The sequence below is a fragment of the Cyphomyrmex costatus genome, unplaced genomic scaffold (assembly GCF_001594065.2).
Source record: "Cyphomyrmex costatus isolate MS0001 unplaced genomic scaffold, Ccosl1.0 scaffold275, whole genome shotgun sequence".
In the NCBI taxonomy this organism is placed as follows: domain Eukaryota; kingdom Metazoa; phylum Arthropoda; class Insecta; order Hymenoptera; family Formicidae; genus Cyphomyrmex; species Cyphomyrmex costatus.
The window spans coordinates 737,417-755,818 of record NW_017276855.1 but is presented as its reverse complement, the minus strand read 5'-3'; the positions used below and the strand labels follow the sequence as shown (position 1 = coordinate 755,818).

General features: G+C 32.3%; 2 protein-coding genes across 2 annotated transcripts in view; one reads left to right on the top strand and one right to left on the bottom strand.

Moving 5' to 3' along the window:
• The first annotated feature begins 657 nt into the window (after positions 1–657).
• On the top strand, positions 658–3,726 carry LOC108774842 (uncharacterized protein KIAA2013 homolog). Its single transcript, XM_018541050.1, has 7 exons — positions 658–1,087; positions 1,388–1,859; positions 1,934–2,171; positions 2,250–2,485; positions 2,555–2,782; positions 3,005–3,279; positions 3,507–3,726. The coding sequence occupies exons 1-7, from the start codon at positions 904–906 to the stop codon at positions 3,692–3,694; spliced, it is 1,821 nt and encodes a 606-aa protein (XP_018396552.1). The 5' UTR covers positions 658–903; the 3' UTR covers positions 3,695–3,726.
• A 9,899-nt stretch (positions 3,727–13,625) lies between these two features.
• LOC108774804 (metabotropic glutamate receptor 8) overlaps positions 13,626–18,402 on the bottom strand; it is a 78,174-nt gene continuing 73,397 nt past the window's right edge. The window contains exons 12-18 of the mRNA XM_018541003.1: positions 16,990–17,270; positions 16,014–16,318; positions 15,761–15,889; positions 14,064–14,220; positions 13,950–13,979; positions 13,708–13,844; positions 13,626–13,664 (exon numbers count right to left, since the gene is read on the bottom strand). Coding sequence (XP_018396505.1) covers positions 13,626–13,664; positions 13,708–13,844; positions 13,950–13,979; positions 14,064–14,220; positions 15,761–15,889; positions 16,014–16,318; positions 16,990–17,270 — 1,078 coding nt within the window. The remainder of the gene's footprint in view (positions 13,665–13,707; positions 13,845–13,949; positions 13,980–14,063; positions 14,221–15,760; positions 15,890–16,013; positions 16,319–16,989; positions 17,271–18,402) is intronic.

Below are 18,402 nucleotides of genomic sequence, written 5' to 3'. Positions count from 1 at the left end.
TACATCATGGTTTAGTATTTTATTATTATTCTTACAAATTTAATTTCATATTGTTGTATTACACGGTTTTTTAGAGCATTATTAAGTATTAATAGTCTGATCTTAGTACAGTGTTTGAATCTCGTGCAACATTTAGGGGCGAAATTTGATTGGTTTCTCCAGTATTCAGTCGCCATTATGCGCAATGGTATACCTTGTTTTCTTACATCATGGGATTGATGAATCCCCCCTCAGCTTAAATAACTTATTAAAACTATCCTTTTTGAAGAATTTTAAATTAATAATTGAAAATATTTATATATATTGTTAATATTAATAATAATATTATACATAGTGTTATTATTATTGATATATGTATAAAAAAGTAAATAAACGTATTTTCATTAATAAAGGCTGTTATAAATATCAATATACATAAATCTTTGATTAGATGTGACTATTAATTTCGGCAAAAAATAAATTACCTTTCTCTCAAGCACGCGCAAAAGTGAACGCATCGAAAGAGAGTGCATTGCAAAGTTAGCGCCAGTTAGCATACCGGGTGTGGAGCGCGAAATGAGCGCGATCTGTAGCCCACGACGTTTGTCCATTCACAGCTGATTGCAGCTGATGTGGGTGAGACTGCCTGACCACAGAAGACCGCACCTGACTGCACCACCCGGCGTTTGTTTATATGTATTCGCGACGTGTAAGTCGTGGGACTCCTCTCAGTTCTCTGACAATGCACACTGACGTTCTGAGCGCGTGCCGAGCCGAGTGAGACACGAAAAGCAGTAGGACGAAAACGGATCCCTCGATGATTCATGCGAATACCTTCTCTTGGCGGTAAGGTTATGTCCGTTGGTTGGACGACGGGACAGTACTCGGTCATACGCGTTCCACCGGCGCGCGTACACTCTCGCGATGATGAGGACCGCCGGGGTGCTGGATGGCCGCGAATTCGGCAAGCGCGTGCGTCGTGTCCTGGATGGTAATTACTCGTACCGTAAGATCCTCTTGATCGTCTTGGTATGCGGCGGTCTGCTGTTGTATTTTGGCCCACCCTTCGCGCAATGGTTCTTCTCCTCCACCGGGGAACCTATAGAGGGTGAGTGAATCTGTCAGTTTCAGCCTGATAATAATAAAGAATTAACTGCCTCGAGTGTTTCTTTAAAAACTTCTTAAGATATTCGTACAGGACTGTTACTCAAAATAAAAAATGGATTACAACGGATTGAAATTTTTATGTATATTTTTATTCATTGAATCCAAATTTATTTTCATACAAGCTATCTGAAATATTTTGATTAAATTTCACTGTATTATAAAACAGAATCATCTGTAAGTCTTTCTGTAGTAATATTATTACAGAAGTGCTAATAGTGCTAATACATATACTTTTCTACAGTATTTGAAGATCGTTGCATGAATGAGAGATTGGCTAGTTTCTACTTTGATGCTGTTGAATATAATGCAAATATTTTACACAATCCACCTAAGGAGAATGAACATTCTTATCTGCCATACATTGGCAATGGTATTTTCGGAGTTCCTATTTCTCCGGAAGCTTGGCTGTATATTAAACATAGAAGAGCACTTTTACTGCCTGTACAGTGGCAACCATTGATCACACATTCTATACCGAAAGATAGTTTTTACCGAGAAGCAACCGTCGTTCATTTTACAAACGGGATTGTTTATAAATATCAGTGCCTTAGGGAAGGATATCACATAGAATCCCAATATTATGCACATAGAAGTCTCGATGGGATTTTGGTGCAGATTGTAAAACTTTCTAATCCATTTTCGCTTTCTCAAGAAATATCACTGAAATCACAGGAATCTATCCATTGGAGTAATTCTCACATAGAGCCCATCAGGTAAGCAAAGTGTTATTATAAATAATTAAAAATATATTCTTTTTAATTTATCGTTATCTATTTTATAATGATAGAATTCAAGTCGATGGATTTAATCATGAGTACTCCTTCTTATCTGGATTCGTATCTGCGCCCAACTCCAACAAAATAATAGTTGTATCGATAATTTACAAGGTTCCACCTAAAACAGTGCAGGTAAAAGCACACAGTTCCATTAAATTGGAGTTTTTGTCAAGCATTCAATACAGCGAGCCAATCTTGTTCGAGCATTATCATACAGAACGCGATGCGACTAAAAAGAAAGCAATTGACGTAAGTAAACGAAGAATTCTTGGAATTTATTATTTTTTGTAAAAAAAAAAAATATATGTATTATTATTCTTTGTACAGTTTATAAGAAAGGCGATTGCGCGCCAGCAACGTTTAAGAGAGGAGCATGTAAATTTCTGGCAGAGTTATTGGTACACGAGTCTAAGGATAAGTGACTCCAAGGCTGACGGTGCTATCAACGGTCACAAGATTAATTCTACCATGTATTACGTATTATCTCAGGTTTCGCGGAGTGTTCAGGATGTTGAGAAAAACATTGCTATGAACGAAGGTTGCTATCGGGGTCATCATACCTTGTAAGTAGATGAAGAATCATGTTCGCCGTTTAAAAATAATTTATGCGTATTATAATTTTTTTCGTTTAGGGACGCTCCTCGCTTATGGAAAGATACCTCGACCATCGACGCCGTGAATGAGATAGTCGAGGCATGGTTGATAACATTGGAGAAACAAGGTTGTTATCATCTAGTGATCGGAGGTCCTGCAGCTGTACAACAGGCAATGGTGCTGAGTCTCGGTAGCCTGAGATTCAGTAACCAACATCTCGAATTTAATATAGATCCTCAATATCTACATCGCGATTATTTGTTTAGGTATGTCTGTTATTTATTAAGTAAACGTAAAATTCAAATTATAATATAATTGAAAACAAATTACGAAAAAACGATTTGGAAAAACAAAAACGTTTTTTAAATAACGTACTATAATTATTTCTATAAAAATATATATCATTATTTCTTTTATATGTAAATATATCTTTAATACTAGATGTTATTAATGAATTAATCTACTATTTAAAACTGTATCACTTTCAGGCGTATAAGTTATGGAAATTTAACACATGTAAATATATCTGTAACGGTTGGTGAAGATAATCGCGCGATATTAGGAGTAGCTTTGGATAAAAGTGATAGCGTTTATTTCGGATGTGATGCCGGTTGTTTGGACGCGCCAGTTCCCCTCGACCAGACTTATACAAATTTTCCCGTAAAGTTGACAAAGCCACTAACTGCGATACTTTACATAACGTCTGATCATCAACATATGCAAGATCTTCGTAATGCTCTGCACGTACACGAAGTAGACGATGGTAGGTTAAGAACTTAATTGCACATATCCTGATCAATTCAGAAAATCTTTATGTTTTAATGAAAAATTTTATAATACAAAGATTGATAATTTTTATTCTTACGGAAAAATTTCATTTTTTAATAATAAAATATTAAAGTAAAAAAATTAATGTTTTAAGCATTGAAATTTATTATTAATCAGTATATATATTTTTATTTTTAATTAATATATGTTTTTTCTTTGTAGCGCCTGCACACGATCACCAGGTGATGGCTTTGCACAAACACGGACATCAACTCGGAGGCTTACCCACATTATTTTGGGTTAGCATATGTTTCCTGATAGTTGTGTTCCATTTGTTTCTATGTAAATTAATTTTTAACGAGTATTACGGCCATCAGGATCGGCAGCGAGTTCGATATAATAAACCGTGATATAATTGTACATAATTTTCTTGTGATGTGAGATGTATATATGTATATTATATATAATATGTATATATATATATTTTTGCAAATTCATTAGTATAATTAGTGAACTAATTATTTTTTCAAGTAATGTGGGTATGTATGTGTGTGCGCATTGTATAAATCGTATTTTTCTAGCATTCATTATAATTAGCACATTTTTCGATTTTTGTATGTACATTATATTTTTCATACAAAGGCAGTTTATTTGAATCAATCTCATTCTTCGTTTTTTATCTTTAGTATCAGAGAAAAGCATATGACATAATCATGTATTAAGTTTTTTGATTAAAACATAAAAGCTATGTACAAATATTTTGTCAAATTTTCTAAAATTGTCAAAATATTTGTCACTGTTTAATTCGTGTATTTTATAATTGTTATTCCTGTTCTTGCATGGAAAATTGATGAATATTATAAAAGGAAAGGATTATAAAATTAATCAGCTACACTACTTAGTTCTGATTATACAACAAAAGTAATTTGTTGACAACATTTATTAGAGAATATGTTAAACATATAATAAACTGTATTATAACATAATTAAACTCACATAATATAATAACGTAGAATGATTAATTATTAATAAAAGAGAGGTACGAATGTGCTAGTTCCGATACTTGTTTTCGACGAAATAATTGTATCCAAGTGTCTCTAAAATGTTTATGAATGATTATCATTGATGAAATAATGAATGGCAGTCACTGATAGTATTGATTCTTATTCGATTGAAATACATTTGATGAATATGATTTCACACGCACTCACATAACACATACAAAGTAATTTGATTTTATCACAAAATTGAAAAGGGGTTGTGATTTTTTTACACAAATCGCATCATTTACAAATAAATAAATTACATAAATTAATTTAACATCTCTAAATAAATTACAAAAACAAATAAACTTATTGACGTGATTACTATCTTTGGAAGTTTTAGAATATATATAATTTGAATATATACGTGTCAAGTATTGTGATTGCAGAAGAAATTTAATTTGAGTTATTTTTTTTTCTAAGTTTTTAAGCTATTGTATAAAATTAATAAATGAATAAAACAACATTTATTATCTAGCCGTAGAATGATTTTCTATTTTTATAAAGAAAGGTATAAAAAACAAAGCAGAGATTTGAAAATTATTCTGTCGTTATTTCAGCCAGTAAAGATTAACATGGAAGCGAATATAGTAAGGGATTAACATCTAGTTACAAACGGAATGACTTGACAGCTACATTTAAGTAGTAGTAATTACTTTAAAATCGTAACCAAAAATAGTTACGTGAATTCTCCTAAAAATGTTTAATATGACGTAAATGTTTAACACGGGCAACAGCGCATTGCGGACCCGATAACATCCACAAATGGTCGTGGATTAACTTAAGTTTTATATTAATTGACGTATGATGTTCACGTCGCACGTTTTCGATGCGTGCGACGCTTATAAAAAAATTCGCATCTCTGCGGAGAGACCCGTTAATCAGTCTAAGTTCGTTAAATCTATCGACGATTTAACATACGAGGAGATTAATACATACAAGCGAAATTTAATATCGCTGCTTGTTGCGATTAGCGACATCACTTCTTTAGTCCGAAAACGGATAGGCGATCTCGGGGCGTGAAATTGGAAAAATAAATGAATACACTTAGGCGCCCATAAAACTGTCGACTAGAAAAAACTCGTTAGAACATGGAAAATAAAGTGACAGTAACAATGCTCTTTTTTTTCAAATATGACAAAGATTTCGCAATTCTTAAAATTTTTCAAATTCTGAAATTTTGTAAAGTAAGGTACATATATGAACTCTATAATTATACCCTTACAAAAAGACTGATCTGACTTTTCATATTTCTGTTAATATCTCAGAAAAAATTATAAAATATTGGAAAAATATTAAATACAAAAGTTCATGGCCTACAATAATATAATGAGAGATTAAAACAACTCTTTATTGTTTGTTTCCTCTTAATCTATTATATATAAATAACATAATTTTTAAACGATAATAATCAAATATAATATCTCAAATATCCAAACTTTTTATAACTTTGTATATCAATTAGAGATGTTTTCACTCTCATAAAATTATTCATTTGCCAAAATATAAAATTATTACGTGATTATATTTTATATATATTATACTTTATTTTTACAAAGTTTTAGAATTTTAGGAATTTCCGAGTTACTAAATATTCCTTTCTTTTAAAAAATAAAAGAAATTCTCGCAGCGGAAAGATACGCGTGTAAGTATTTCAGCTTTGAAAACAATTAATATTAGTTTATGCTTCTCGATTTGTTGCAACTTACGCTACCGTTTTCCTTCTTACGTGTTAATGCTTGCACATAGTGCATTTTGGGCAAAAAAATATTAGGTTGAAACGATCCCGTGCGTTAATGACTTAGTGACATGTAAGAAAGTTAAAAAGAAAGGCAATCAATAGATGAGCAATATATATTACAATTAGGCGTAATTTTTCTTAAAGTTCAAGGTTGTGTCGGAAAATACTATACATGCGACGGCGTAAGTTAGAACTTGGTTTTACATACATAATATTATTTACATAGAAAATAATATTTGTCGTAATGATAAATATACAATTTTTAAATTATTACATCTAATTTTTGGAATTAATTATAATACAATTGCTGTATGCATCGCTTTTTCAGTCTCCACTTGAATCTTCGTTTTCTTCTTATATATAGAAATGAAATATTTGTAATGCGACAATATAACTATTACACAAATATAAAAAATAATGGAGCTTAAGCGAGAATTTGCAATATGAAGTTTGAAAAAAACTAGAACTGTTTACATTTAATTTGAATCTTATTCGCGAGAATAAATACATACATACATATATATATATGTATATATATATATATATATATGACTTTTTAAAGCCGCTGCTTTCGCACATTTAATAATATCGCCCGCTACATATAATCATGTTACATATTACATATCTAATTTTTTCTTCTTATTTACAAAATCTTATCCGTGCTTACAATTAATATATACCGATTTATTTCAAGAGACAACGATTCTCGTGCTGTTGTTAATATCCTATAAAATACGATTCGCAATTATAATATCTAAGGTATATTTGTTGACTTTTTACGATTCTTTTTTATACTAACATCGATTTGGCACGATAATATAAAACTCTGTTTTAAAATTGAATATTCCGTGATCGAGAACGGTTGTTTACACGGTAATCCGAGAATTTTCATTCGCATCTAACATTATGGATATGGTCCATTTGGTGCTATAAATAAATGCTTCGAAAGGTTTAATTGATCAATCAGTAGATAGAAGTTTACTAATTGAGCAATAAAAAATGCTGCTAAGTATTTATAGCATCAAGTAGACTGTAGCCATTATATATGTGTATATATATATATATATTAATTTTTTCCACGGTTTTCTAGTTAAATATATCGATCTCAGACACGTAGATATATGTATCAAACTATCAATAATTATATTGATTACTAAACGAGCCTGTGGAACTTTACTATAGATTGTACCGCGCAGCGGTATATCGTCATTTCGTTAATTAATCGTTTTAAGATACATGTTTAATGCATTCGAGTACATTTCCGCTGTTCGTAAACACTGACAATATATACAAGTCAATGTTTTTGACCAATTTCTAAGAGTAATGTATTTTGTTTAAATAATATTCAAATAGTTTTTAAAACAAGTCTGCATAACGGTATCTTTCTAGACTTATATTGTTATATCATTTAAGTAACGTTTTCCAAGACATAGCGACGACGAGAAGATATGATTCGACCCGATAGAATCGGAGAATCTTTAACTAGGACAAAGTAATTAGTAAGTCTATCCATCCGGAGCTTTAAAATAAAAAATTACAAGAATTTACACTTAAACTGGACAATGCAGATTAGACTCATGCGAACAGGTCTCTCCTTAGACTAACACTGTTATATACAGAATCAATTAATGTGATCATTCGTTTAATCAGCTTATTATCGCAGGCAGTTGTATATTTATCAAATTACTTACGCACCCTTCGGGCCGATAGTTCAATATACAGTTTTTCGTCGTTTGTCCATAATTAATATATATATTTAACAATCGCGCGTTTATGTGCATTCTCACTACGCAATATTCTATTAAGTCGGATAACGATTATTCATTGATATTATTTTACTTGCAAATTTAAAAAATTTCCTTATTATTAATTATCTATAATAAAAGCACCCCAGTGAGAAATGACAATGGAACCGACATCGAATTGATGTCAATTCGAAATCATCAAATGGAATCTTTAGAAGATTTTCTCACTAAAAAAAAGTCTGGTTATATATTAATTGGAATTTTGGTTTAAAATGAACAAATCAGAATTTTCTGGTTGAATCTATTATAATTTTATATAGTTAAAATGACCAGAATTGTAACTGATATGATCAGAATTTTTTGGTTTACTTATTTTATATAACAAGAACATTTTTCCAAATATTTTGCTTGCCTCTATTTCCGAGCAAAATGGTAATTCAAAATTACATCATGTCAAACTTGTATTGACATAAACGGATAGTACTTTCAAATGCAAATTTATTGTTGGATAAAATTGTTTTTTTTATACATATTTTATATTTCGGTTATAACTTTTTAATGAAATATTTTAGGATATATGTTCATGTAACAGATTTCTTATCTCACAATTAACTTATAGAACATACTTAAAGTTTGTACAGAAAATCAGGGAACATCTTGTACATATATTTTTTTTACATATGTCTCTATAAAATAAAAAGTAAGATTATCGAATTCTGTGTTACCAATAAATTATTGTTCATTTAAGACAATTAAAAAAAAAAAAAATTAAAATATATTACTTAATAGAATTCCTAAAATTTAATAAAATAAAATAATGTTACTTTATTGTTGTTGCTTAAAAAGTATAGCTTTTATCGTTATTCGACTTAATCATGAAGACATCAATATACAGTCAGGGAAAGTAGCTCACATGATGCTAAACACATACGTATAACGGATATAGTATTAATACATGCACGCAGTATCAACGGCTCTTTAGATTTCAACTATACTATATATAATATTATTTTGTACAATTATTAATTAAGAAATATCCTATTTTTTCCCGGGGAAGCGAGATTCCGCGATCGCTCATAGTTATAACCGCGTAATATGTGTATTTATAGACGCTCAAAATTATCAGAGAGCTTAATTATAATAATTAATTAAAAGTAATTTAATTCAATCTCAAAAGATATCGGCGGAACACAAACTGATGCTTCACGAGCCATGATGTTTCTTAAAATTTTAACTGTATCAAATACACAAATTCAGATCTTATAAACGTATACATATAAAACCAAACAGGGTAAAAAAATATTTTTAAAAGTTGCGGAAAAAAATAATTTAATGGCTATATCTAAACTTATTTTCGATGATGTCAAAAAATGTTATAAAAATATTCGCGTTTCAAATAATATTAACTATAAGATACATTAGATAAACAATTAACAACAATATTTTAGAGTTTAGATATATCATATATATGTACAACGCGCCAAGTAATTCTATAGAAATCGAATTAGTAAGACATTCGTATGCTTTGATATTCTCTGAAAACGATAATAACAGTTCTAACAAGTCGACAGACTTTGCCATCGTTTACGCTCTACGCTTACAATGGCTATAACAACAATATAATTAGTCGCCGAATAACGCTTCATCGAGTCTTTCTTACCTAGCAATTCTTATCGTGCTGCAAGTAAAATCATTTTGATTTTGGCTTCTTTGTACAAGAATGCGTTACTTGGAGTCGGTGTGATCTGTTTTCTCTCTATACCTCTCTCCCTCCTCGTTAAAGCAGTTTATTATTAGGCGTATTCTCGATGTGACAACTCTGATGAACAATGTTGAGACGTGTTATAAATCGATTCATCGTTGTCTAAATTTTAACGCTTTCACTCTATCTCGAATTATGTTCGAGTTGGCATTAATATTTCGTTTTTGCGAGAATCTATCCCCTATTCGACACATACTTTTATCATTTAAAGTTAATTTGTGCAAACGTTTCTACGCTGAAAATGAAAGAGGGTAAAATGCAATGAATTAGATTTGACATTTTTAATTTTATTACACCCTTTTTTGTAAAAAAAAAAAGAATCTTGTTCACTTATATGATCTTTTATGAGTTCTTGCATCTGTGTGGAATGCCTTTTACTTACACTATAACAAAATTACGATTAGCTAAAATAAAAAATTATTGTTAAATAATCCTCTAAGTTCAAAATAGGCAAGGTTATTTCAATAAGACCAATTTTTACTTTAAAGCCAAATTGAAAATAAAAGTGATGGATTTAAAAAAAAAAACTGGATCATTGCGACCATATTCAAAACAAAAATTTGGTCGCATTTCTAAGTAATTGCTGGCATTTCTAAGTAATTGCTGTTACCATTATACAATCATTATGTGTCTTGTTTCTACTACGACTGAGATTAACACTATTGCTAACATTCGCATCCGTGATTCGTCTCCAAAAGTGATAGATGCAATAGTTATATATTTGATTTTATCGAATTTTAATTTTAAGTCCTAACACATTCATATCCGTTTATAATTAATCAACGTATGTACACGATATTCCAAAATCAGTGAGTGAGTTTTAAGAATCTCCTTTGCACGATTCCGAGTAATATATAATTAGGTTAAATAATACAATTTATCATTACTGTACCTGCTCCTCCAGGTACCCTCAGTACCTGAACGGTTTTATCACTTTGCGAATAATAAATAAAAAATTTTGTCATTTATCTCAAACAAATTAATTACAAAAAATATCAAATATTTTAATTATACAAATCCTTTTGTAGACGATATTCTCTTAATATTTGAAATGATATGAATACATATCATCTGTTGTTTTTACGTCGAAATACGTGATACTTGTCGAGTTTCGGTCAATCTGGAACTCATATGAACTCCATCGTTATTGATATACATGTAGGAAAAAGTCTTTGTTTGCATGAAATGAATGGACCTCAAAAACTCACCTGTGTGATACTGGAAACTTGCTGAATACCGCGAATACGGCGCGGCGTAAGCGTGGCATTCGTGCGTCGAGGACAAAGCGCGAAGTTTCCAATACGAATAACTATACAAAATCGTAGTCTGTAAAAGGACTATTTTTTGGATAACCAAATTATGGTCGTCGAGTATGCGTTTGGTGTACGGTTGTAAATGTTACCCTTTGCACTCAAAATTAATTTCCTATTGTGTCAAAGAATTTATCCGTTTAATTTCCTATATTTAACAGAAGACACATCAATTTAGCAATATTGTAGAAATTATCTAGTCGATGGAAGCTTTTTTGATTTAGATTTATAAATTAAATTAAATTAAATTAAAATATTTTATAGCTTAAACTTTTATTATTATGATAAGAAAATATGTCAGATTCAGTTATATAAGGTATTTCTTAAATATTGTCCAATATTTTAAAGTTCAAAATATTAATACTAATAAACAAATTAATTTTTTAAATTATTTTTTAAGAAAACGTTTATATGATTATTTATAGTTTCAAAGATCTCATTTAAAAAAAAAGTATATAATATTACCAATTCTATAAAATTATAATTTTTTAAAATCTTTAATGAAAGTGTGTACTGCAATAAAATAAAAAGTGTGTACTGTGTGGTCCAAGTTTTAAAAAGGAACCTTTTTTATTCACACACACTCACACGCACGCATTTAAAAGTTATTAAGAAAAAATTATCATAATTTATAGAATATTTTGAACATCCTATATCTTTTGAGACCATATGTTCATATATGTTTACATGTATGAAAACTTCTATAAAATATCAAAAATTTCTAAAATACTAGACAGAGATGTATCCAGAATTTCATCGGAAAGAGATTTTAATTTTGTTATTACATGAATAGTAATTTTTTAAGTTTTTTTGTATGTTAATGAATTGTTTCTTTAGATATTTTATTAGAGCTTAGAAGGTCTTCTTCTTATTTCTGATTTTGAATAGGAGAAATAGGTTTTGGAAATCAAACTTTTATTTTTTTCCTGAAAAAAGTATAAAAACAGAATATAGTTATTAAAAATAAAATATAAAACTGAACGAAATACTAATTAATTAGCACATATTTTGTTTCTCAGCTCAAGAATTTCCGGAAAATTTTCTTTATGTATCGAATCCCAGTAAGCAAATTAATAGCAAATTATCGCCAAGTTCCCATCAAGTTTGCTCAAAGTTGATGACAAATTCGGTACCATCTGTCAGCAATAAGCTCATGTTTTGCCAGCAGTCTGCGTATGTATTATATGTATATAACCAGACAGCAAACTGGCAACAAAAACCGAGCATAGCTTTGGTCGGTTTTAGTTTTAGTTGGTTTTTGTTATCAGTTTGCTCAGATTGTCAGAGAACTTTGCACGGTTTTTCCGACAATTTGTTCTCATGTTACCTCAGTAAATGTTGCATATCTACTATCAACTTGCTGACATCAGTATAACAGAATTAACATTAAATTTGAAGCTTTCTTGTCATCAATTTGTAGCGAGTATTTGACAAAATTTGTTTTTGATAGACTTAGCTGTCTGGAGATGTTCTGCCCAAAAGCTCTAACTAACGAAAGTTCTAAAAATTATTTAGATAATCGTAATAATAAGAAATGTTTTATGACAACAAAAAAATTAGAATAAGTATTGCTGAAATAAATCGAAAGTATTACTGAACAATTAAAAATGCTAAAATGAATAAAAAATTTTGGAGAGGTTTGAATCTGCAAGTTTTTCATCTAGATGTCATGCTGAGTAATACATATGTAAGGGAGAACAAGGAAGGATACCATCCAAATTTTGCCAAGGACAAACAATTAAAATACAAAAATTTGTATAATGAAAAACTAAATAATTAAACGCTTATTGCTCAATTTGTGGTTCATGCGTTGTCCGTAACCCAGAGAAATGACAATGGAATCGACGTTGAAATGAGAATTCCGACGTCGAATCTACGTCAATTCGATGTCGATTCCATGTCTCACTGGGAAATTCACTAAAGCTCCTTTGAAGGCTAGCTTTGATATAAGTATTTTAATAAGTTTTGTTTGCAAATACATTTTTTGCCCTCTTCTTCTCCTGACTGAAATCCTGAGTACGCCCTGCTTAAATAAGTCTGCCGTATAATTCTGTATACGTAACTACGTGAGTGCAAAGAGTTGAAAAAGTGTTGTCAAATCATTTACATCTCATGGGAATATACAAAAGGTTTGGCGTTTATAAAACGCTGTGGCAAGATCGACGAGGTCCTTCATATTGGTCGGAAACTCCGTGAAGGGTGCTGAAGGGGGAATCCATCGCGATTTGAGATGATCAAGTTTGAATACTACGAGGAAAATTCAGAAAAGGTCGGCGAGTCGCTGTAGCTTAGAATCTGCTCCTCGTTCGGGCATGATTCTTCTCTCTTCGCGCGCGCTTCTACTCTCTCAGAAATGCTTCTGATCACGGCTACGCTGCGATCTCTCGGCTCAAAAAAGAAACAGGACAATAAATGGATTAGGAATCGCGACATTCATCGTTTCGTAATGACATAAAGTTATATTGAACGTAACGAAGCACCCAAGAATACAAATTTTTAAAAGCAAACAAAAAGAAGTTCTGCAATACAATTGAATAAAATACTGTCAAGTTAACCAAGCAATCATTGAATGCATATAATCACGAATTTCAGCCAATTAAAATTCTTTGGAGATTGAAAACGAAGATCAAATGAGATAGCTGTCATATAAAAAAAAAAAAAGGATTTCTCGCGGCCCAAGCTTGCGTAATTGAGCTAATGAGAGTAAAGCTGAGCCCGATAAGACTTCACTACGAAGATATTATGCTCTTTCAAACAGCTGTTCAATCTGTCGATATCTCTGTGGAGATAATCCGTTATTAAAAGCGAGGAAAATCCATCACCTGATCAGAGTCGTGACGCGACTCGGCCTGACTCCTCTCGCGCGCTTGGCACATCGCCAGGCTCATTGGTGGGCTGGCTGTGAGTTCCGGCAGTTCCTGAACGGTTGACAGCTTGCGCTCCTCTTCATCGTCGTCGTCGTCGCCGCCACCGCCGGCGCCGCCGCCGCCGCCACCGCTGCCACCATCGCAGCTGCAACTGCCGCCGGCACCGCTGCCATCACCGTTGTCGTTGCCGTTGACATACACCTCCGCCTCGGTCCTCGCTCGATGCTCTGGACAGGGAGGGAGGTGTATGAGAGCGACCTAGCTAACGGAAGTCTCCTCGACCGACGGACTCGCCAGCGCCTGGGTCTCACCGTTCGCGTGCTTCCGCTCGTCCGGACGTCCCGCGCCACCGCGGGACATCGGGGGGCTGCTGCGCGAGCCTGAAGTCACGCTCTGCATTGTCTGGCTGCGACCGCCGGCGAAGCGCATGCTGTACGCCGCGCGATTACCGCTCTGCATGCCGCTCGTCTGCGAAGGCCCACCGGAATAGATTTTAAACGTCATCAGATGACAGGCATTTTGGAGAACAAGGGAAAAGGGTAGCCTGATATTAAATTCCCTCGAGCTGTGCATTCCGACAATGCGCACCGATGCACACATCGAGAACCATCGCGGCGCGGATTTACCAAGCGCGCATAAGCATCTCGATTAATGGAATGGAAATTCGTTGCTCTCCCTCTCTCTCTCTCTCGATAAATTCCACAAACAGTACGGTAACTTACGCTGAACATCAAATTGACCAAATCGTTAGCGTTAGTGTTAGCATATGCCTTTACATCAATTTCAATCCGACATTTATGCGCCTTCGTGCGCACCGATGCATCTAGTCCAATTTAGTATAACATTCACAATCAATTCTGCAACGTTTGAACACAGTGTTCACGTTCACTGATCTGTGCCTGACTCGTGCGTGCTTTCTCCCTTAGAGATACAGATTTATGTAGACTCGATATGCTTTCCCAATTGTTCAATGGAGCGTGTCACGCTTATTATTTTATTGATAGATGTTATTTAATAAAGAAGCCTTGATTTCCGTAAGTTTAATCTTAAAAAAAATACTTGATAATTAAATAAATAAAAGAGACCTTATACGCTGCTATTTTCTATCTAAACAAATCATGCGGTCAAATTATTACAAGACAAATTAGTTTCTTCATCGTACTTTAATTTTAAAGAATAAATTTTATCAATTTTAAGATATAAATGCACATTATAATCATTATATATATCAGTATATACTTTATTTCAATAGTTTTTTTCTTGTTTTATCGAAATGTTTCAAGCGCCGATTCTCACGGAATACGAGAACCAAGAACAAATAGCTCCAATGATGGGGTTTATTCTGATTTAATAATTAACATCCAGGAATTAGCCGACCGTAACGTTAACAAAAGATGTTATTTGGAAGGGAAATATGTTCATCCCAGAGAATTGAATCGGTAATTTGCACCATATTGTGCTCGCTAATCAATAAACCATTTATAATAGTAAACCTCAATGTATGTGTAATTAACTGTAGCATTAAATTAAAGTTTGTTTCAACATGCTTGTTATGCAGAGAAAGGATTAATAGATAGGAATCTATTTACTTGGAGGCGAAGAGAATGCGATAATTTGAACAAGTATATATAGATATACAGTAAAGGCTGAATTGAGTTTTCAAACAGGAAAGTTACGCTTTAAAATCTTTGTCAAATTAAAAATCTATTTTTATTCCTGTGCATTATACTAGAACTTTCTCCTTTTATGTTTTCGTCAAATATTAAATATATATATTTTATCTCACTTTCAGTTCCAAAAGTGTACACTAGTTTTTAGACTTTTTAGTTTAGACTTTGAGTTTTAGACTTTTAGTGTGACGTAAAAGTTATTCGAAATTGGAGAAAAAGATAATTGTTATTAATGAGATTTATAGTTAAATTATCTAATTTCTAGGAATTCGAGGATATATATCCTGTCTATCCCGTGTCATGGATTAATTGAGATGAGTAACAAAACCTGTACATACGTTTGGATGACCCGGGCGGACATTCTTGTAAGGCTGGAATAATACCAAGTAGACCTTGGGCGTGAAGAGGCAGCCGAGGGCGACCGAAGCGGAGATGTTGATGCACATGCACATGCTCGCGATCTGAACCTGCAACGTAGGCAGTTATCCGCTCGACTTTATATGTCAATAACACCAGAAAAATGCGTTGTAAGGGTGTGTATGTGCGAAATGAATAATTCGCGCTCGTCAACTCGCGACTTGCGACACAGACCTTGTAATCGTTGTTGGTGCCGAAGTAGATGGGCACGAAGGCCAGCCAGACGATGCACGTAGAGTACATAGTGAAGCCGATATACTTGGCTTCGTTGAAGTCCTCCGGGATCTTACGTGTCTTGAACGCGTACAGGGTGCACATCAAGATCAGGAACATATTGTAAACGAGGGACATCATCAGCGAAAAAGTGGACACGCGACACGTGAGCACCGCGGATAATGGATATGGATGGATCTCCGTGGTATCCGGCGGCTCAATCATCAGCCACACGATAGTGCCGATGAGTTGCACTGCGGTGATCCCTGCATAAATGGGAGTCACGTAATCCAGGATCAGGCTCTGCGTACTTTAGAAGCTACTGTTTACATTGTTAATCGAATAATGAATGGAGGATCTGAGAGAACATCTGCAATGTGATAGTAATAAACTACATTTATTTCTCTGAATCATTCCTTTTTCACAAAAATAAAATTATACATGTTTAATAGTATATAATTTACAAAACTTCATAATTAATAAAGAGTACGATTAACAAAATTGTATAAATGCAAATCATAACTTTCCAATAAAAAAAACTATATATAATAAAAATAATAATTTATACAAATTGTCAAATTTTTTAAGAGAAGGAGAGAGAGAGAGAGAGAGAGTAGAAAAAATAATGATTAATTTACATCAATTCGCAAATATTCAATTAATTTCTAAGTTTTCAAAAAATAATATAAGAAATTACGTTTTGATCGAAACTGTAACAAGCAAGAATTGCAGTTAAGAATAATGTGAATTTGTGTGTATCTTAGAAAGAAATATTAATTAATGCGAAAACTTATAGTAAGAATCGTATTATTATTTCTTTTCTTCGATCGCGAACACAGCTTTTATTTCACGTTATGTCAAGCATCTGCGTGCAATTATCCTCTCGATGCCATAGCTTGTCGACGTGTTTACCAAGGTGAGTGCAGCTCGTACTCACCGATAGCGATTACCACTTGGCTCTTGGGCGATGTGTAGGAGAGCCTCTTGATCTTCTTCGTACCCTGGTTGAATATCCGCGATATACGATTGGTTTTCGTAAGAATCGCGCTGTAACATATACTGAGACAGAGACCGAGGCCAATCCTGAGGTATGTGCAATTCCAAGTGGTTGGCTTGCTCAGTATGACGAAGCTCATGCCGTAGCAAGAGAGAATTCCCACCAACAGAACATAACATAGCTCACGTCCCGATGCCATAATCACAGGAGTGCGATTGAATCTGTTCAAACATAATATATATATAGGATAAAATCGCTATGTTATTAAATGCTTTTTTTAAAGGCTTGTATTTTATTTAATTTATAATCTTAATTTCTCCTTTCATGTCAAATTTTTATGAGAAATATATTTAAATTTTATCTCCGAAAGTTAGTAATCGATAAAAGCTAAACTCTTTTGTAGGTAACATTTTAGAGTTTCCTATAAGATGATATTTAATAATTAGGAAACTAAGGTAAAAATAAAAATATAATTCTTATATACGCTTCTATTATATTACATAAAAATAAGAACAAAAAATATAAATTTTATACATAATAATTGTATAATTTTTGATGTGTTTACGTGTGTATAAGGAATTTTAACGCAATAAGTGAATTTTTATTATTTTTAACATTTCGTTTAATAGTACGCTTTGGGATATTGAATTGTTTATTTAGATGCTTTTATGTTAAGAATATCTCATAATACAATTTTCACCTCTTGCGGTTTCATGATCACCAAAAATCTAATCTTTATAATTAAACAAATCATTACATTTACGTATTTTCCTATCAATACGATTTTACTCTATCACTACACATGCAGATTTCATTACCAAATATTCGTTTTTTATACAATAAAACATGATTTAAAGACTAATAAAATTTGACGATATTCAATTTCATAGATTTTTTTTGCAACGACTACACGCAAAATCTAATAATGAATTTTCTAATAAAATAGGTTTCATTCTAAGAATAAAAAAGTTACGATAGAACCAACCACATACGCTTATTAATTTAACAGAAACCTCGCTACCTCATTTAGGAGTCTATCCCATAATTGGAGATTTTACCCCATTCATAATAAAATTGATAGGGTCTGTCAAAAATTATATTTTAACTTGGAAAGAAAAATTATATTTTATTTGTAAAAATATTGTACGTTAATTTTATGTTTTAAAGAGATTAAACAATTAAAAATGTTAAATAATATATTTCTGCAAATATACAATTCGATGTTTTTCTTATATGATATTTATATATTTTTTTCTTTATTTATATTACTTTATATTTTGATTTTATTTAATATCCGGACTTTTATTTAATATTCGGAATAGGGCAAAATTATTTCGAATTGCTTGACAATTT